Below are 21,117 nucleotides of genomic sequence, written 5' to 3' on the forward strand. Positions count from 1 at the left end.
AACTAGCTGTTATTTTAATTTTAAAGTCACCCCTGAAATGAAAGTTTCTCCTTTGAATAATTTAGTTTCAGCTAATGACAATGCTAATACGAATTCTCGAGGTAGCCGAAATGGTGATTGGGCATTGGAAGAAAACAATTCTGAAAACATCAAATGTTGATTTCCACCACCAAAAAATAGAATAATAGATAATTGCTTTATCCTTCCTACCCATTAAATGTTAAAATCGCTGAGAAACAATTTAATTTTTCCAGCTCATGTTGGAAAAATGAGCTGGAAAATCACAAATCATACTGTACGTCTAGGAGACGTCACCTACTCGAAGCAAATTACGTCACAGTTTTGGTTCAAGTGAAATGCGATCAACATTTTCAGGTGGACTAGAGTTTATTAGTTTTTGTCTAGACCGGAGTTCAGATGAGCTTTGATCCTGACCCACAATAACCAAATGCCCAAAATAGCTCAGGTATAATAGTGGCAAGAAAAACCATTCCCAATACATTTTCTTATTTAGCATCTTTATGAGTGTTTTATGAGTTAAGAAGATCATAAACATGCTTGAATCTCTTCCATCCATCCACCCTTTATAACAACTTATCCATGCAGGGTCGTGAGGGGGACAAGTGAGGGGTTTGAACAGTGGTTAGCTCAAACAGTCATTGGACTAGAGGTAGAATACACCCTGGGCATGTTGCCAGTGCTCAAAACTCATGTATAATTGAATTGAATTTAATATTTTTGTAAACTTAATAATATTGCACACTCCCTTTCATTGATGTTTGGGCCAGTTGACGTTTATGAAATATGAAAGATTATAGCCCCCGATCACACTAGAGTGACCTTCTGCTGACAGATATTTATTGAAATCAAATGCCTGCATTTCCTTACAATAAACCATAAGTACATTTTTTAAAAATTACTTTAAATCATTGCTTGTCAAACTGCCAAAGTCCCTCTGGCAGACTTGAACTGATGCATTAACAGTCTCAGAGTAGAAGGATAAATTTAACACAGAAGTAGATGGAAACAAAACAACAGAGGTTACGGGACCCCTATAAATATTATCTATCAGCAAGAAGTCGTCAAAGGTATTTTGGTTTGGTTTAATTTGAGTTCAGTGAGTCAAGCACATTACTAATAAGACATTCTTCAGAAATGTACAAAAAATAAAGTCACATGCAACTGTCAAGTAAATGTGCACAAAATGGTTCACCTACAAACAAGAAAAGCAAAGAGATTGGGATGTAATTTAAAAATATGGGTAAAATTTCAAGCAATATTTATAACCTTTGGGGGGTTTTCTGAAGGTTTTTTGCCTCCTCAGGTAAAATAGCTAAACCAAGTAGAGAGGATGTTCATTGGTAACGGTTAAAGAATATGAGGTGTTTACTGTTTGACTTATACTGTCATCGTGTGCATACATATAAAGTTTTTAAAAATGCAAGAATCCTCCGCTGCTGTGAATACAGTATTGGGCGTTTGTGCTTATTTCAGCATCCCATTGGTGCAAAGAGGAATTCATTAAAATAAAATAAAAGCAAACGGCACAATCAGATAGGAGAATGCTGAGAGCTGCATTCCCCTGTTGTTATTATTGCCAAATCGAAGAGAGAGGGGCGGCTAGTAATAAAAGTCATTAAATGAAATAGAAAAAACGTCTTTTAATAGGGCCCTTGTCATTGTGAATTTAGTAGCCTTTCTATCCTCTGTACCCTGTGCATCAATGCCTGGCGGAGACTAGAGGGGCAGCAGCTCTGTGGAAGCAGGACTGGATTCCTAGACAGACTCAGCCAGCCGAAGAGCTGTGCTGACGCACACCCAGCAGCCACAGTCTGGGACAGGAGACAAGCCAGGCTGGATTGGGGTAGGGGACGTGGGCAGACATTACGGAGATCAGGCTGGAATTTTATTACTTTAGCTGGTTTAGTTAAATAGGGCCTAATGCATGCAACTCTTGTAGTGCGTGTTTGGAGAGGTCCTTAAGCATTGGTTGCAAAAGCCCTGCAGTGTGGCAGATTCAAGGAAGATAGGCTTGGTCTTCAGAGTGATGATTTAAGAGGGGAAGGGAGGCAACGACTATGTCTGGGACCAGGAATAGTGCTGGGACAGAGGTTGGCTCCAGTCAGGTAGACGGGCTGGGAAAATAAGGGAACCAGACGTTGGTCCCTGTGGAGGGTGCCAGGGCTGTCTAAATGTATGTCTTGGGTAGAGCATTGCTGAAATTAAAAACAGGAGGAAAAGATTGTAGAACAGTGAATAAGGCACTCTACAGAAGAATACATTTTTGTCATATAGGAAGGATATATCCAGAGGCGATTCTGAGGTGCACCGACCAAACATTTCTAGCCAGTTTCTAATCTCTGCTTTTTGTGAAGCTTTAGTCATCTATCCATCCATCATTGAGAGAGAGAGGCCACGGAGACAGATTTCCTGGACAGATCACCAGTTTATCACAGCTGCCTAAACCAATTTCCGTGCATTCTGATTAGTTATTTAGAAATACAACATAATATATTAGTCACAATATTTTTGTCTTCCTTTTTTTAAATTGTGAACTACAGGCTACTTATTACAGATCAGTGTTTACCAATTTACGTATGACGTTCCTCGCTGATACTGAAAATAGCTAATCCAGAGTTTCTGACAAGTGAGTCCACAGTTAGGGTTCACCGAGTTGAAAGTCTCTTGATCATGAGGCAGTTTCTCTAGCGTCTGAATTTTGAAGTTGTTGGATGTGGGGACAAAGCAGAGAAAGCTTAGTATGTTCTGGATAATTGATCCTCAATATATGCAATGTGGCATTGTCATAAAAAAACTGCTTAATGTTAAGAAAAGTTAAGAAGGACAGCCAAACTGATTTTATGCAACAGAACAACATTTTAAACATACATTTTTAGCTTTATAAATGTATGTTTATACATCTATAAACATACATTTATATGTATGTTTATAAATGTATAAACATGTTTATACATTTTTATAAATGCCTTTCTTTTTGGAATGGAAATATTTAATTTCCTTTTGAATGAATTAAATACTTTCTTACATATAAGATATTTGTGCAAAGCAATGTTTTCTAAACAATAATTATGTTAATCTAGAACTAAATACAGATAGCATACACAGGACATACTTTGTTTAACATTTACACAGCCACATGTGCAGGATCCGACAGGCCGACACAAAGCCAGGCTGGGCTAATGTGTTTCCATTACACAACAGCTGAAAGGTATCCCCTCGTCTTTCCATTCAGCCAACCCAAGGGGACAAAGGCCTGGAATCTGTTTCTCCCGTCCACTAAGATACACACAGCCAGACAGCGAGGACATTTTCTCTAAAGAACCTTTGCTTGCATTTATTTGCTGCCCCTTGCTATTGGATGGCCAGATGTTTATCGTTGCTCTGGGCTAAGCCATGTTTCCATGATGATACAAGCTCAGGGTTAGTCACATGCCTAAGGGAAGACCAGAGGCGCCAGATCCTGGACCAAATTGCTATGTCCACAGGCTCACCGTGGACTTGTGTCCAAAGGTTATATCTGTTCTCATGACTATAGGATATTTGAGATCCAATTAGGGTTGTCAATATTTTTCCAAACCATACGTCATAGCATGCCAGTATTTCTTTAGCTCCAAAGTCACAAGTTTTGTCCCTGAAAAATATGGTTTCCCACATGACAACAGCATGTTTTAAAGCATTCTGTATCCTTGTTGTCAGTGGTAGGCATGTGGGCTCATTCTCAATGGGCATTGTAAAAAGATAAAGGAACTGCTCCAGTCCAACAGCAAAACAAAACCAGATCCACCCACTTACAAAGAAACAGCCCACACACAAACAGGGAGAATAAGCCCTCACACACCAAAAAAAAAAAAAAAAATTTTTGTAGAGCCTGCCCGTGTTGTGTAGAAGACATGTTCATGCAAGATTCAAGTTTTGGATCTCAAATTCTGCACCTTTGTGAGCAAAATGCTTCAGAAGTCAATGTGGGTCCTCAAGAAGCCCTTTGAAAGCCTTGCTACGGAAATTGAGTGTGTTCTTTCACAAAAGAGCTCGATGTTGCTTTAACTTTGGAAGCCAAATTTCTCGTTGGCATTTGGCTTAGAGCTTTTTCAGACAAACAATAACCAACTAGTTTGCGCAGAGTGTTCTTTACCACTCCTTTGTTTTGTTGTCTTTCTTCATGCTGTATTACAATGTCAGAAACTGTCATATATCTTCAGAAGAATGCTGAATGCCAAAGCTGGCATGCGTTCTCACAGCTTTCCTTCGAGATGAATAAGAGTTTTATGTTGAATCCCGTTTCACCCATTGTCCTTCATTCTTAGTCCTCAACCCTACATTTCTAAGGGGCATACTGTTGCAATTGTTTCTGCAAAGAGGGAGGGTAGAGGGAAATATCTTTGTTGGCCCTAAACAAGGATTTTCAGAAGAGCTGTACTCACAAAAATCCTTTCAAATATGAATATTTTCTCAATTAACTTTTAGGTAACAAAATAACTTATTTGGAGTCACAGTTATTTACTGTTAATCAGCAAAAACACACAAAAAAACAAACTGACTATACCTTAGTATAAAATATTTTATTGTCATAACAGCCATGATTATCATTTCAGTTCTTCTTAAAAACAATCAAACTGAAAAAAATAAATAAATAAAAATAAAACCGTATTTCTCGGTCTCAAATATCTTGTCGGTAGGCCACGCCTGATTATTGGTGTCAACTTGTTGATGCACCCTGCCATTCAGCTAGCTGAAAGAAGGCTACAAAACATTTTCAATGCACAGCCCTATTGTGCAACTGACTTGCATTTTAATGCTAAATTACGTTATGGTATTAATTTTATTACGACTGTGTTACTGACGGCATGACCTACTTTCTGATTAGCTCAGCTAATAGTTAACCAACTAATTGTGAACACTCACAGAACATTGAAATTGAAATAGAAATTTTAGGAAGGAAAAAACTACAATAAGTAACTGACAGCATAGCAAAGGCAACATAAACTTTTCTGTCACATGACAAAAGTTGACAGGGCTTGAAGTTCCATAAAGTCCCTTTCATTTCCTTAAGCTCACGGAACATGGCAAGATACAAAGCAGTGGTACAACACCTTTTCAAATTATACTCTTTTGTTTTTTTATCAAGAACAACATGACTGGTCATGTTCAATAAGCAAAAGGAGCACAACCCATCACTCTGATTACAATAACACTGTCTAAGCTACAGTAGGTTGTTAAAGATGGCTCCCCAACCAGACAGCCCAATAAAACAACTACCTAATATCAGGCCGTTTACTCAAGCCAAACAACAAAAAATACACAATATTCTACTCAGCAATCAAAATAATGATAAATAAATGTAATAAGTAAGTATTGCCTGCAAAACATAAGTTATGCAACTTTTGCACCAGTAGGAAAAAAATAGCTGCTTTCTGGTTTTAATTAGAAGCAATTAAATACCATAAAACTGCCAGAGAGTGAAATTGTGGTATTTTTACCTAAGGGTATCATATGATGAGAACCTCATGCAGGTTTGTGCCATGTTTATATAACATATCTACCGCACGTACACAGTAATCAGAGAGATCAAATAATGTACCAGGGTCTTTAAGGGCAGTGCCTTTTCTAGGTGGAGCACTTTATATTTATTACCTGAATTAAATGCCGTGGGATAAGTGGAGGAGAAGGGCTTAGGTGAGGACAACCCTAAGAAATGAGATCCAACCAAAGAGAAGTCTACGTGATGATCGACTTTAAAAACAAACTGTCTGGAAAAAAAAAAAAAAGAAGCATCCTTGTGCTTGTTATTTCACAATCCCGTTGACATCATGATGAAAAGGGGGTGAACTGGAGTAGATGACGCTGAAACCTAATTAAGATTCTCCAGAGCGTGAACAAATTAACCTGAGTTATGAGCATGCAGACGCAAAAGACAGATCTGCTCACACACAACACACACACACACCAATTTGTCTCTGAAATAGGTGGAGCAGAGGAGGATGACATTCACACTCAAACAGGCATGACCGCCATGGACATCCAGCGATATTTTAGGCAGGGGAGAAGCAAATTATTACAGGCTATCTTTTCCAGCAACACCACCGTGGAAAACACACCAAAAATAGTCGACAGGATATGCGACTCTGCTCTCCGTTCTACTTGAATTTAAAGCAGCCTCAAAGTGTCCACCTCATCACTCTGATTTGGGGCAGCGGTGTGATAAAAATGACATGCAGCCTCATGTGAAAAATTAGCTTAACGGGGAAAACTGGATAAATAGGCTGTAGCATGTAGCCTATGCTAATGATATAGCAGAGAGCGACATATGCCAGGCATCAGTATGTCACTCCTTGGGGACATGGGGCTTACCGTAACAGGATAGTAAGGGTGTGTGTGTGTGTGTGTGTGTGTGTGTGTGTGTGTGTGTGAGATGCTTGGCATTATGTTTTGGTTTTTTTAACCTCTTAGAACAAAGAAGGTGGGAGGGGGTTAGGGATATGAAGATGAAGGGTCAAAAGGAGGAGGAGCGGGGCTGTCTATGTTCTGAATAAATGAGACAAGAGGAGATGAACTTGACCCTGACTGGAGGGCTGAAACAGGAAGGAAGGTAATGAAGTGCAAACATGCTTTGTCATGCCATGCTAGAGCCATAGGATTAGAATTCTATAATTAGAGGATGGGACTCCGTAATGCTAGCCTTTCTTTTCAATCATGATGAGCCACTGACTCTAAACTGCACAAAGGAAGAGGAGAACAGATGCTGCGATCAGAACAGAACAGGCAGGTCTTGAAGTTTTGCTTTAACAGTGGATTGATGCTCGGCTGCCACCGTGAACAGACTGACTGATAAGTTCAAAGAAGGTGAAACACAGCGAGAAACGGCAGCATGTTTCTGATCACCTCATGACAATTCCTCCTGCAAGGTGGCTTGGTAGGTCCAGGCACGATGTGCGTCACTGGTATTAAAGTACATGAAAAAGTTTTAAAGTTGCAGACTCAAAAATGTTCAAAGGTTTACACGACATCGTGCAAGAGAAAGTGCAGGAGTGACCATTTTCTCTAGTTGCGTGGAGCTGAGAGTAATGGATCACTGCCCCTCCCTCACCCGTTGCTGTGCGCTGCCGGTCAGCTGGGTGAAAGAAGAATACTAAACTTTTTCCTCGCTTAGAAGATATACCACTTTGGCTTTTTGAAAATGTTTCATGTCGCAAAATAACAAGAAAGACATGGCAAGGCATGGCAGTAAAGCATCCCTGTTCATAACTCCTACTGATGTAACACTGCTGCAAAAGTACAACTCGCAACTGCTGTGTGAGCAGATAACTAGATAACTAGCCAAAGAAGTGTGATTCACTTAATCAGTAAACTGGATACAACACCTATTCCATCATATTTTTTTGTTTTTCAAAGTAATGATATTTATTTACGCTTTCGTGGAATCAACAGCAGAAGTAATAATACCGACAACACCGTCAGTTTTGGGGGTTTTCAGACATTTATTTAAACTTCTCACAATGACGATAAACGCCCAATACTATTGAACTTCATACATATACATGTTATTATAGATAAGTGTTGCTAAAAGTAGCTTAGCTGTGGTTTCCAACTAGAACATACTAGGTATGTTGGGTATGGTGACATTTGTGACGTAAATAAGTTGTCACCATCACTTGCTCCTTGTTCACTTTTATCTCCTTTCAGTTTATACTGAGAGATCAGGAAATATTGTCCCCTGCAGCTCTCTGAGCAGCTTCTCTTTGAAGAAAAGGTGAATGTGCTGCACAACTCGTCTTTTTGGCTTTTAATTAGGTTTGATTTATCTAAATTTCTCCTGATTATAGCTAAAGACAACCCAAGTACCTCCAGAGGGACTTGTACCAGAGTTCGATAATCATGGGTGTAATGCATACCTTTCTCCCTATAAAAGAAGGCTCATGCCCGAAGCATCCAAACTGCAAGTTATGTCTGCACAGTATTTGTAATTGTTCTGTGTGGGAGCCTGCTGCTGACAGGGAGACAGAGAGTGAGTCAAGCTGTAAGTTTGCAGAGGCTAGCACAGGAACAAACCTGCACTTTAACGCATTCATATTCCTCTGAGTTTTCTCTCTGACAATCGCACAGGTAAGTAAGGGCCGAAAGAATACCTCGGATGTTGCTGTGAACATTTTTGTCAGCTTGTTAAAATGCAATCAGGACTCTATTTAAGAGGAGCACCAACCTTGTAGTGCTTTACGGGAGGCTGCAAATAGTCTGATCTGACAAACGTATACTATAATTTCAGACTTAATATGCCTTCTGACAACTATATGATGAAAATATGTGGATGGGAACAGCTTTATTGAGAATCTGCCCAAATTAATACAGTTTCAGTGAGGAAGGAGAACAGGAGAAAGCTCAGCAGAAAAAATAAACTGGGAAAGCCCAGCGTTCAGATGCAAGCTGTCAATTTTATGTGTGTACATTTACAAACAACAAATGTGGACCAAAGTGCTTTACAGTCAAAGCACAATGACGTATTAAACATGCTAGTAAGTGATCAATGTCTATTTGTAGGGGAAAGAAAACAGGAATAAACATGGAATTATTTTCTGTTTAGGCTCCAGATGAAACTCAGAATGTTTGAACAAGAGTTAAATCTGTTTTAGAACCAGGTCTCGTTAAGGCTGAGCTTCCACAACTCTGCACTCGCCAGGTGACAAATTCATCGGTGATCTGACAGTCGGAGGAGTGGGTTGGAGGTGCGGGCTGGAGCTGGCTTGTATGAGCCCGTTATAAACGAGGAGCAGCGGATTGCTAGATAACACTTTGCATTCATATATGAATATTTATCCCGAAGGCTGGCATTGGAACAGATGAGCTCGCATGGGAGAAAGAACAAGCTATCTGTCTCACTCTCTCCCCATTTCTGAGCCTCATTCTTTACTTTCATACATCCCCTTCACTTGCAATCACCATTTCAATGCCTCTCTTTCCTCTTTTGCATTTTCCACCCACATTTTCCCTCTAGGCTTCCCCTCTTTTTCTTGATATCACCCGATCTATTGCTCTTCTCCTTAAAAAAAAAAAAAAAAAAAAAAAAAGCTACCCCCTCCAATCTCTTCTCTTCGCGGCACTGATGCGTGGAAAGAGATGGAGCAAAAGAAAAGGGGAGAAAAAAAAAAAAAAGAAAAAGCGTGTGATTAATGTCGTTGAGAAAAAAGATAAATAATCACAGGAGACTGGGGGCTGGTAGTTGGCCTTAGGGGAGTAAATATGGAGAGTTTTATAGCTGCTCACTTGGGAGCAAAGGGAGGCAGAGGAGGAGGAGACTGGAGAGGAAGAAGAGGAATACGGCGACAGCAGATCCATTCAAGTATATTAGTTCCCCCCTCCCACCTCCGTACACAATAACCTCTTCGTCTATTCTATTGCGCTACTGTCTTTCATCATCAGCGCTGAACCCCATCCCAGTGACAGCACAAACACACAGGAGGAGCCGCACAAAGCCACGCAAGCACCAACGCTCGCCTGCACACACCCTCGCAATCAGCCCATGCTTCTTTTACAGGCCAGACCCACTGGATGTGTTTGATGGGGCCAATACATGTGGTGTGTGATGTGGCTGACATCCACACACGCACACACACGCACACACACACACATCCCCACCAAGCCCCCAGTCCCCACCCTCCCGAGCTCGTCCTGCTTTTAAGCCCTCATCCTCCAGTGGCTCCCTGTCCCCTGGAGTAGATTGCATCTTTTATTTATCATTTGCTCTTCCTTGGCTTTATCTTTCCCCAGCTAGTAAAAAAAAAAAAAAGAGAGAGAGAGAAAGAGAGTGTAAGAAATTCTGGGGCAAAAATCGCAATCAGCATAACATGCCCTCCTCCCTGCTGTGTTCTCGCCTGTCATTCTCCACTCTCTGTGAGCATGCGGGATGAGACTGACAGCCCGCACAGATGAAGACAAACACGTGTGTGTGTGAGTGTGTGCGCAACCTCTTTCTGTGTTTTTTTAAACCCCCTACACATAGTCACCAAAAATATATAAAAAAAAAAAAGAAAAAGAAAAAGGAGAACCACACAGACGGCCACAGAAAACAGAGTTGCACCGACCCGGCTCCTCCTGGCCGATACCGATGTTCTCTTCGGTCTGACCTGCTGATCCTGATTATTGATAGATTTCTATTAATTGTAGTTTTGAATCAAACTGATAATTAAGGCATTACAATGTAATCGTTCATGATTTAAAGCACACGTCTCCCTAACCTTTATCGGCTTTTAATGACCTCAAAAACAATGCGTCAACGCCAATGCTACGGGTTGATGAGTTTATAAACCAAAAACAGTGAGAGTTTCTAGTTCTGATGGACTTTAAAGTCATGGGGGAAAAAAAGTCTGATTTTTTAGCATTTTATCTGCCAATCACCAATTAAAGCTGAAATATGGGGAGAAAAAAAAGCTGATTCCGGTCTCTGGACGATCAAACGGAGTGTCGCCAATGTTTTTTCCTCTCTTGTGACAAATACTGGTGGCAGGACTGGCTCTGAACTGAAAAACTTCCAAGGAAAGAAAAATACGTCCAAACTGAGAACTCAATGAGATGCAACGATAAAAGCTTTATTAACTTACAATTACCAAAACGAGCCGTTGAGATTCTTTTTTTGTTTTTTCCCCATTTAGATTCAGAATCCTAAAGAAGTGGCAAAACAATAGGTAGACGACGACGCTCGACCGATGAGGACGGTTTTCTTTGACTTATCTATTTAATTGTTTCTTCCTTATCTGAAGACTATAACACATGATTAAAGTCATGTGTAGAGGTGGTAGTTCTGAAACCAACAGAAAATGAAGGAATTAGAAAACTCTCCCTCTGTGTATGTATCAAAACACGTCATCAGTCTTTACTAGGTTTCATTTTACTAAAAAAAAAAAAAGTGCATCCACAAACAGATGTGGTTGATGCATTTAAATAGGTGGGCATTCTTAGCTTTGATGCATTAATTAGAAACCAGAAATATGTTGTTGTTGTTTTTCCCCAACGTTTTACTTGCCAAACAGGGAAAACTTGGCCGATTCCAACCTCTGGACGACGCTTCGGTGGATCTCTAGTTGCAAATGACCTCGTTCCCCTCTTTCTGACTACTTAACCCAAAGCGCGCACACTTATCTACTTAGTGATGCCTCATACTTTTTTATTTCACCCCGGGCTGAGTGTTCAGCTTCCTCAAGCCCCAAAAAAAAGAGTGAGCACATAAATGAGCCTAATGCTGGGGAATCTGGTAAACAGGCCAGCGAGAGAAAGGCAGAGAGGGAGAGAGAGGAGGGAGAGCTGCCTGCCTGTCTGTCTGCTCCATGGCTACTATTGTGCACTGCACATTCTCTGAGCCCACAAGAGCTGAAGCCATCTCCACAGATTCTTTAGGGGGGGAGATAGTAAGCCAAGAAGTGAGATAGGAAAGGAAGGGGGGAACAAGGGGAGAGAGAGAGATGGAGATGGTGAGGGAGGCGAGGAGGGAGGAAGATCATGCATAAAATCTTGTTTACAGAATGCATTAAGATTCAGATGAACTGGGGAGGGTAATGGGATTAGAATCCTGAACCGCTTCCAAGGGTGGGGAGTCAGATTGACAGCTGAGTCTATTGCACTGACGAATCTAGTGAAATATTCGGGCTCTGGCAAAGACAAGCCAGCTAGCCAAGAGGGGCAGGGAATCAGAGGGGGGTTTACTGAGCCTGGAGCACCTCTGTTTACTCCTAGCTGTACCACAAATAATGCAGCTGGAAGACAAAAACAACAACAACAACAACAACATATCGTTGTATGTGTAGGTGCATGCAGCTTGGGCTTCAGATAAATGCTGGAGAAGCTGGGAGGTGGGGGGGTGAAAAAAAATCTTCAGTGTGTCTCACAAAGATGTTTGGCAAACAAAATAGAAGCACTGTGGCTTTAAATCGCCGTCCCTCCCCAGCCTTTCTAAATATCGTCTATTTAGCCAGCGGTGAAAAGATATAGGGGGCTTTTGTCTGCGTACCCATTGGTGGGGGCATGGAGAGCTGGAAAGACACAAAAATAGGAACAAAGTCCTGAGCTTCCAATTGGAATTGCTCGGGGGCCATTCAATGCGCACAGCTCAGTGGTTAGAAACAAGGAGAAGTGGGCTAAAATTACGGGCTTATCTGAAAATAGGCTTTTCTCACACAGTTATAGGGTAGACTGGTGTGGAAATACCCTGCATTGTTTATAATAGGCACGGTTGTGGAAAAGAAACACAAGACCCCGTGGAAGGTCCACGGGAAAAAGCGAACAGGGCGAGTGAGATATGTTTTCTTTCTTACAGTCTGTTTTTCCTGCATTATTGTGACGCTTTAGTCCACTCACCGACTTGCAATACGTTGTCCACCCAGCCACCCTCCAGCAGAGTGACACCCCGCAGAAAAGGCAGCTGGGTCTCGTCATTATTGTCCCCGCTAGATCCACTTTCCTCTCCCCCGGCGTTGAAAGAAGAGTACATACAGATCTCCTTCTCGCTTCTCGGGAATGACCAGTAAACGATCCTCCGCTGGACGGGCTCCGGGATCCTCTCGAACCGCTCCTCCACCCGCTGGAACGGCCACTTTTCCGCGACTCTGCGCGCCGCGATGTCGAGCAGCGACTCGGGGTTGTGCGTTTTCCCGTTCCCGGACCCTCCCGGAGCGGACCCCGCGCCGCCGCACGGGACTCCTCCAGCCCGCTGCCCCTGCCTGCATGCCGGGTTGTAGCCGGGCCGGCAGCAGAGCCGCTTGGCTGGGGGCTGCTGGACTCGCTCGGCCATGATCGCACCGCTTCCAACCTGAAGCGCAGTTCCTCTCCGATCATATAAACGGGATAAGGAAGAGAAAAGGGCAATCTCGAACCGATTGTTTGCCGTACATGGAGAGGCTGCCCTTATTTGGAGAGGTGGGCGGAGCTTGTGAGTTCCGTGAAGTCCTTTGTGTTGTCAAAGTAACGAGGATAGGCGGGGCCCTGGAAGGCAGCCAGCGCACGAGTGGCGCTATAAAAGGAACTGGAGGCGGAATTCCCGAACGTCGGCAAATCCTTTGTGAAGCCGTCCGGGAGCGCGAGGGCGGAGCCCCGGCGGCCGACGGCCTTTGAAGTTTCCTTTTTATTTGAGTTTAAAGGCGGGGACTTAATCCAGGGGCGGCCTCGAAGTTTCCCACAGGGGTAAAAGGGGCCAAGAAAACTGACTTTCTTTCCCCCATCTTTGGAGGATAAGCTATCACCCAGAGCTCCAGTTTCTTCAATAACTGATGGTTGATTTTGTAGCTTAGATTTAAAAGGACTTTCAGCTGTCAGAGATAGAAGGGCCGTAGGAGGAGGAAGAGGAGGAGGAGGAACATTAAGATATGAAGCGGACATGCCTGTCCACTTTGGTCACATCACTCACATATAGGTCAGCTTTTTGGTACACTGTTATTTCCATTTGCAAAAAGTTAAAGTTAAAAAGTTAATGCCAAGAAACCAAGAAAGAGATAGATTCTGATTGCGACTGCTTGCTTTAAAACAGTGACTTAAATAAGAGGAAGAGTTCAGCAGCTACTCACCACGTGAGAACATATGCGTTTTGAAAGGAGTCACCATTTTATCTTCAGAAACCAAAATGGATTGCACACTGACAGTTTTACAGATTGGTGCATATATATGAATATTCACAGACCTTAACATTTTTCACATTTCATTCTGTTTCAACTACAATCTTCAATGTATTTTGTTTGGATATTATTTCATAAACGAGCACAAAGAAGTGAAAGAAAAAAGGTGATGTACCTAAATAAAATCAAGTTCATCAACTGGCTTTCACTAGTCACCTTATTCATAAATAGAGATACTGAATCTCAGTAAAGCTACATCTGAACACCTTAGAGGTTTGCTGGAGAACATCAGTGAACAAGCAGCATTGTTAAAACGAAGGAACAGGACAGGCCAGGAATAAAGCTCTAGAAAACGTTAAAGTAAAGCTATAAAGGTTATAAAACAACATGACTTTAAGCATATCAAAGAACACAGTTTGGTCCATTATTTGAAAATGGAGAAAGTATTTCAAACCATTCCATTTAAAAGCCATTCAACTGAACTAACAAGGCAAGCAGGGGCTGTATTTATCAGAATAACCACTAAGAGACTCATAGTAACTCTGCAAGGTCAGGTGAGACAATATGTTGATAGCTTCATCATTATTTTTGCACAAATCTACCTATTATGGAAGATATAGGAAAAGACAGCCATTGTCAAAAAAGAAGTTGCATTCACACAACTATGTAGGGGAATATTAGTAAAAAAAAAAAAAAAAAGGAACTCAGGGGGGTTGATAAGACCAAAACTTACATGCAAAGTGCTACATGTAGTGGAGGAAAACTAGCACAGTACATCACCCTGAATATAAAGTACCCCCATAATAAACCCTGGTGGTGGCAGCACCATCCTGTGGAATGATTGTCCTTAGTAAAATTGATGTGTCTACCCTGGGCAAGAACCTGTTTGAGGCAGCAAAAGACTTAAGACTGAGGCAGAGGTTCGTCTTACAGGTCAGCAGCAACCTTATAGCCAGAACTACAAAGGAAAGATTCAGATCAAGACATTCATTCTTCAGAATGGAGAAATTCAGGCCTGAATCCAATTGGGATTCTTTTGTAGGAAGAAATTTAAGTTCAAAGAATCTCTCCATCCAATCTGAGTGATCTATGTCTAATATGCAAAGACGAAGATAAGAGTTGCAACTGCCATGAAAGGTGGTCTTCAAAGTCTTGACAAAGAAGGGCAAAACACAAATGTGAACCACATCTTTCAGGTTTCTATTCATGAAAAATGTAATAAATCACAAACTATTTTTCTTTAACTTCTGAATTAAATACTACTTTATGTTAGTCAATTTCAGTTATTCAATTTATCTGCTTATTGGACAAAGACATTGTACAATAACAATGATTTCAGCAAATAAAACGGTTTCAGGGGTTTAAGTACTCTTTGCAAGGCAATTTAAATGCATTATGTTTTGCAATTCATAGTGCAGCATTTCCACTTACCCATACATTAGATAAAGTAATCCAAACATGATCAATTAATTTTAATTATTAAAATGATGCTGATAGTGTAAAGAGCCTCACTGTTGTTTGAACAAAACACTCACCATCAGCCAGTGAGGGGCGGCTTTGCATTGCTTACCTTCTGGATCTTACTGTGTGGTTAGACATGTGAAGCTAAAAGGAATGCAACTTTAAAAAAATAAAAAGTAACCACCTTGGGGATGTTTTTCTAAATTGTCTATAAACTTGGCCAAAACTATGCTGGTAAACCAGGATGTGTGCATGCAGAGCCTCTATCTGCTGCATGTGTTCTCAGCTGCCCCTCTCCATCCTCTGTGAGTAAGTCTAAAAAGGCTGGCCTTTGAACTGCTCTGAAAGTGATCCATGCCGTATGGACAGAGCAGATGTGGCCTAACCTGATTTGGTTTCAATACTTCCCCACAGGAAGTTCACAAAGGCAGCAGGTCCTCCTTTGTTATGTTAGCAATTTTTCTCAGAGGGCCACTGGAGCCTTATGTTTTTTTCCCCTTACGGTTGTTGCTATATAATTTGGTTTTTTCAACTTTGTCAAAACTGTTTCACAGATTATTCAATGTTTCAGCAGCAGATAAATGTCATCCTGTTCAGTATCTTGCAGGAAAATTCACTTGTCTGTTATTCAAGTCTTTTGTACCATTAGGCTCTAATCATCCTTTTGTTGCAGCTATTTTGTCACACTTATGGTCTACATAATGAAGTATATTGACTCACTAAAACAACACAATTTGTGTTTTAGTTCACAAATATTCAAATTCATAATTTTTTCCTAAAAAGAAATTAAACATAACACTTTTCATTTCCTTTATTCATAGCTGTGGTTCTAAAATTCAGAAGTGAGATTGTGTTCCAGTGATTGCTAGTAGAGCTCCTGATATTCTATATCGACAAAAACAAAAAACAGCAACAACAAAACCTCATTCTTACATTTACCATATTCTGAAAAAGCTTATTTTATTAGACCAAACATCTGGGTTTATTGCTAACTTAACATTGGAAGTGGGCATAAAAGTTGTTCTTGATAAGCTCTGAAATAAATGAAAGTTTTATTTCAAGACATTTAAACTATTGGTTCGACAGAAAGTGATGATGGAAGGCTAAAACTACATTGCCCATCAGTCAAGGTATACGTCATATCCTATCACGAGTGAAAACTTGTGCTGCATTCAGGGCCTCTTTGGTATACCATGGCACGGATTTCCTAAAAGTAAAGTCGTTCACAAAATGTTGACACTGCCACGCTATCTCTGTTAAAGCTCACACAATTTTCATTGATACATGTTACAAAGTTATGCAAGACATACGTAAGTGCACATGATCAAACAAAATACAAGAAACGCTCATAATTAAAAAAAAGTAAAGACGAGTTGCTTTTTCCCCTTTCTGGGGAAATTTCTTGAACGCCTCAAATGTTGAAACGGTTTAAGCGAAACAGGGAGGAGCTGGTGGTTATTATCGCGGATGTGAACACATATTTATGCACTTTGGTGAGTTAATTTATTTCTTATATTTGATTTTAAACCATTATTACTATTGTGAAATCTTAAATGGATAATATTTCCTCATGCTGCAATGCTTCTTGGCCGAAAGTCAGTGATTTTGCTTTCGAAAGATGGGGCCTTGCAGATTGGCTTTATTAGCTTCCATAGTAGTCGTAATTTAAATGTTAAACAATTTTTCATCAAATCAATAAAATCCATAGTCAGTCTTTATAACGGAGATTATTTTCTTTCGGTTTTGGGTTGTTGGTTGGAGATTTAGTCCAGTGTAATAGAACCGTTCGGCTTTTGATAAGTAAATGCTAGCAGCCACGTAGGATAATGCTAGTTAGCAAATGGTCATCATGTGTTTTCTGAACATTAGCTGGAAGCTGGTGGATAAAAATCACAGTATTTGTCATACATACATATATTAAGCCCCGGTCGGGTTCAATAAGTAAAGTTACTCAACTTCACTTTGGGAAGACTAGTAATACAGGCGTTTGCATTGTAGCACGAATTTTTCACGATTTTACGGTAGTTTCATGATAATAAAAACTATTAGCATTATTCTTTAATATTTGTTTGAAAACGCTGTATTGGCATTATTCTTTAATATTTGTTTGAAAACGCTGTATTGGCATTATTCTTTAATATTTGTTTGAATACGCTGTATTAGCATTATTCTTTAATATTTATTTGAATACGCTGTAAATAAAAGCAGCCAGAAGTAAAAGAAAATGGATTTTAGCTTGAGTTGTTATCCAGTTCAACTTAATTTACATTGTTACAGGGAAAGTAAGGCACAGAATACATAAAATAATAATCATTACGAAGATTAAATTTACAGAAACAACATAGAATATGAACAAGGCGTGATTTTTAAAAGAGACAGTGAAGTAGCCTGTCTTCCGCTTGTTTCCGGCAGACTCAGGAGCAGCTGAGTGTAAAAGTTCAGCAGCTCTGAAAGGTATCAAGGGGCAAGACCACGAAGAGCCTTAAAAACAAATACAACAACTTTAAAATGTAGGAGTGAGGCTAAAATTAGAGGAATATTCTCATATTGGCACCACCAAATAATAATGGTAATAAAAATAAAAAAAAAACATCCCACAGCAATTTGTACTCGCTGTAGCTGGGTAATATAGGAATCACTAACCCACAGATAAAGTGCCTGTAAAGTAATCGCGTCGCCTAGTAATGAAAGCATAGATTACTGTCTCAAAGTCCTTCCTAGATACAGCTTTCTTTATTTTGGCCAACTTCCTTAACTGATAAAAACTGGACTTCACAACCGTCCTCATCTGACCGTCAAATTCAAGGTCAGCCTCCACTTCAACCCCAAGTTTAGTAATGTACTACTGCACCTTGACTTACTCACCAAAGCTGCTTTGTAAATGTTAGGTGTGATGAACATCTGTCTGTTTTCTGTTTAATCCTGTTCAGAACCAGACGGTAGAACAGGGCCTGTCGTTAGGGGTCCAAGGGTGAGCTGTGCAGTACACCTGACTCGGTGTGTCCGTCTAATTCTAGGTTAAAAACTGACATTCTTTCAAATTTGACATTTTAAATTTTTGTAAAGTCATAGTCTGGAAGCAGTAAGGCTTTATTGCTCGTTTTATTACAGCATATTGATAAAATGTACTGATTGTCTGTCATTGAGGATTAGAACAAAGGACCTGTTAATCTTTGTTTCTTTTTCTTTCTCAAAGATGTTTCTAAAATCTAAATTCACTTAAAATGGTTGTCAAAATGTGTAACTTTGCCAGCTTGATTCTCAGGTGAAACCAAACATTTGAGCACACAGACCAAAACGATCAAATTTGCAGTTAATCTCAACAAGAAACTGATTATAAACATATTTCCAGCCATGTTTTGTGTGTAGATTTTCTGTTAATGACTAAATTACGGTTCTGCTTATAAACTGCCTTTCATTTATTTTGTTGAGCATATTTGGTCATTATACAGACTCCTGGGAAAAAAACAAGTGTCCATAAAACATTTTTAGATTTTTGTCATGACACTAAAATTGTTCCATGGTTTTCAAACGTTACAACAAAACAGTCTGAAAAGTGAGGCTTGTGTTTGTATTCATCCTCTGTAAATGAACAGCTGCAAGTCTTTTGAGGTATGTCTTTTAGCAGTTTTGCATATATCTAAAGAGTGATATTTTTTGCATATTTTTCTTTGCAAAACAGCCTGAGCTCAGCCAGACTGGATGGACATGCTCATGCACAAATCAGGGCTTTTCAACTCCAGTCTCCTCGGAAGCTGCTGTGTGAAAACTTTTAGATGCTTCGCTGCTCCAGCGCTTAATTGATTACTGCGGAGGCTTGATAACGAGTCAGTCATTTGACTCGGGTGGATTGGAACAGGGAAGCATCTGAAAATTGTATTCGGTGTTAAATTTGGTGTCATCTAAGATCACCTTCTTCCACGTGCTTGCATGACCGAACTGAGCTTTGAGGTTTTTAAAGCTTGGTGCATATTGCTTTATAATCGAATTCTTCTTTAAACGTCATTTGTACACTAAAATCTTTATTTTTATTTTTGATTTTACTCCTCTACTTAGCAATGTGCTACTTCATATTGGTCTATTCATGAAATCCCAGTAAAATATATAAAAGTTTGTTGTGGAAAGCTGATTATGTGTCTTCGTTGCTCTCAGCTGCTCACGGTCGTCTCTGTTTCAGGTTTGACTTGACGCTGGCCGTTTGCTGAGCAGGATGATTGATGTACGAGCATGGGCAGAGTATGTTGTGGAGTGGGCTGCCAAAGACCCCTACGGTTTCCTCACCACCGTCATATTGGCTCTGACCCCTCTGTTCATCGCCAGCGCGCTGCTGTCCTGGAAACTGGCCAAGATGATCGAGGCACGTGACCGCGAACAAAAGAGAAAGCAGAAGCGTCAGGAAAACATAAACAAGGCCAAGAGGAAGAAGGACTGAATCCACCGGAGGAACGGGGGGTCGCGATGGGGGGGTGAAGGAACCGAGCGAGCTCGTCCCAGCCCTACTGTCAACACTGGGCTGCTATGCCTCATGTCCAAGAGGAAGGACGCTGGCCCCTTGGACTTGACAGTGGACAGTGCTGTCCCTGTGGGACTCTGGTCAGCAGGAGCCCGGTGGTCCTCTGGTTCACTTTTTCTACAGAGATCTCTGGTTTTATCTGTGCAGCTGCTAAAACGTTGCATTACATATTAACATCCCTGGTCTCCTAAATTAACCTGATAATAATAATGATGATGATGATGATTATTGGAAGATGTTCTGTATCAGTTACCAAAATTCAAACTTTCTGATCAATAAAATGTTCATGGTTAATAGAATTAAATGCCTTTTAATAATTGGTTCTTTTGATTCTGTACATCACAGATCTGAATGAAGATATACTTTGAAAAATATTTCTAAATAAATCAGATGGAGATAAAATCGAGAGGAGCTTCCTGTATGTTTTTGCTTACAGAGATAATTTTATTTCTGGATTTTTAAGGTTCTTTTACTGGGTTTTCTTTAACTGCCCTGACCACTCTTATTTAGATAAAAAAAAAAAGAATTCCATAGAATATCAAAAGAAACCCATTTTTTTTCGATAATGAATTAAGAGATTATCCCCATTTATGCATCAAAATAAATATCTTTAACCCTTATCTGAATAACAAACTAAAAGGTTTTTACTTAAAATAAGTGTAAAAGGTGTTGGGCAGAAAACGATGGCATTTTTTAGTTTTGATATGAATAAGGAAATCTTACGTTTTGTGTTGGTTGACTTGTGGAACAGCAATTAGCAGAAAATATTTTGATCTCTGATTGTGTTCTTGAGTCTTAATTGAATTAAACTTGGCCTGTTGTAAAAACCCTGTGAACTCGTCCTTCATCACACTGCTGACTCAGTACTGCTGAGTAAATATTTGTATCACAACTGTTGTGTCTAAAAAGTAAACCAGAAAACACGTTGAAGATTGAATATGAAAAACTATGGAATTTTAAAACAGATTTACAAGAACCTGTCCAGATGGCTTAAGGACAAGCAGCTGTAATGGATGGGTGGATGAAAATCTTTCAAACAATGAATATTGGAGAAATCTAAACCTAACGATATTTAGTACGACCGCCCTTTGCCTTCAAAACAGAATCAGTTCTACATTTTCGCACGGCTTATGGTTGTTCCAAAGCGTCATTCAGACGATTCCAGTTCAGCAACAACCTGTTAATCAGCCATCAATTAAAATCAGGTTTGCTGAAACCTGCATGGCACTTCGAGGACCAGTGCTGAGAAACACTGCAGTATTTCCTGAGTTGTTCAGCTGAAGTTAAATTGACTTAATTCTAAAAGTTTATTTTTTTAACCCATAATATCTTGATACAAGCAGTTAAGACATTCAGGTTGTTCCAAATTGAGCTGTCCATTTCATGCTTTTCGCACATTCATTTTTGCACAACAGCTGCTTTATATTCGTGATCTTACTCATTTGTATTAATTGCCCCTGTCCTTTTTGTCAGTATAGCACAGCGGCCTGTCAGTTATGATAAAAAAGGGGAAACCAGACAATGTTTAAAACA

General features: G+C 40.2%; 2 protein-coding genes across 4 annotated transcripts in view; one reads left to right on the plus strand and one right to left on the minus strand.

Annotated features, from left to right (window-relative positions):
* Window positions 1-13,677, minus strand: part of LOC103470165 (zinc finger SWIM domain-containing protein 6) — a 62,591-nt gene extending 48,914 nt beyond the window's left edge. For 2 of the 3 annotated variants that reach the window (XM_008418370.2, XM_008418368.2), the window contains exon 1: window positions 12,361-13,676. In XM_008418370.2, the coding sequence (XP_008416592.1) occupies window positions 12,361-12,793 (433 nt within the window). In that variant the 5' untranslated portion in view covers window positions 12,794-13,676. Of the gene's footprint in view, window positions 1-12,360 lie in introns of all 3 variants that reach the window. The other variant, XM_008418369.2, reaches the window with a different exon arrangement.
* Window positions 13,678-16,457: 2,780 nt separating this feature from the next.
* Window positions 16,458-20,411, plus strand: smim15 (small integral membrane protein 15). The gene is made up of 2 exons (XM_008418372.1): window positions 16,458-16,564; window positions 19,249-20,411. Exon 2 carries the CDS (start codon window positions 19,282-19,284, stop codon window positions 19,501-19,503), a length of 222 nt encoding a protein of 73 aa, XP_008416594.1. The 5' UTR covers window positions 16,458-16,564; window positions 19,249-19,281; the 3' UTR covers window positions 19,504-20,411.
* The last annotated feature ends 706 nt before the right edge of the window (window positions 20,412-21,117 follow it).

This window comes from Poecilia reticulata, linkage group LG9 (genome assembly GCF_000633615.1).
Source record: "Poecilia reticulata strain Guanapo linkage group LG9, Guppy_female_1.0+MT, whole genome shotgun sequence".
In the NCBI taxonomy this organism is placed as follows: domain Eukaryota; kingdom Metazoa; phylum Chordata; class Actinopteri; order Cyprinodontiformes; family Poeciliidae; genus Poecilia; species Poecilia reticulata.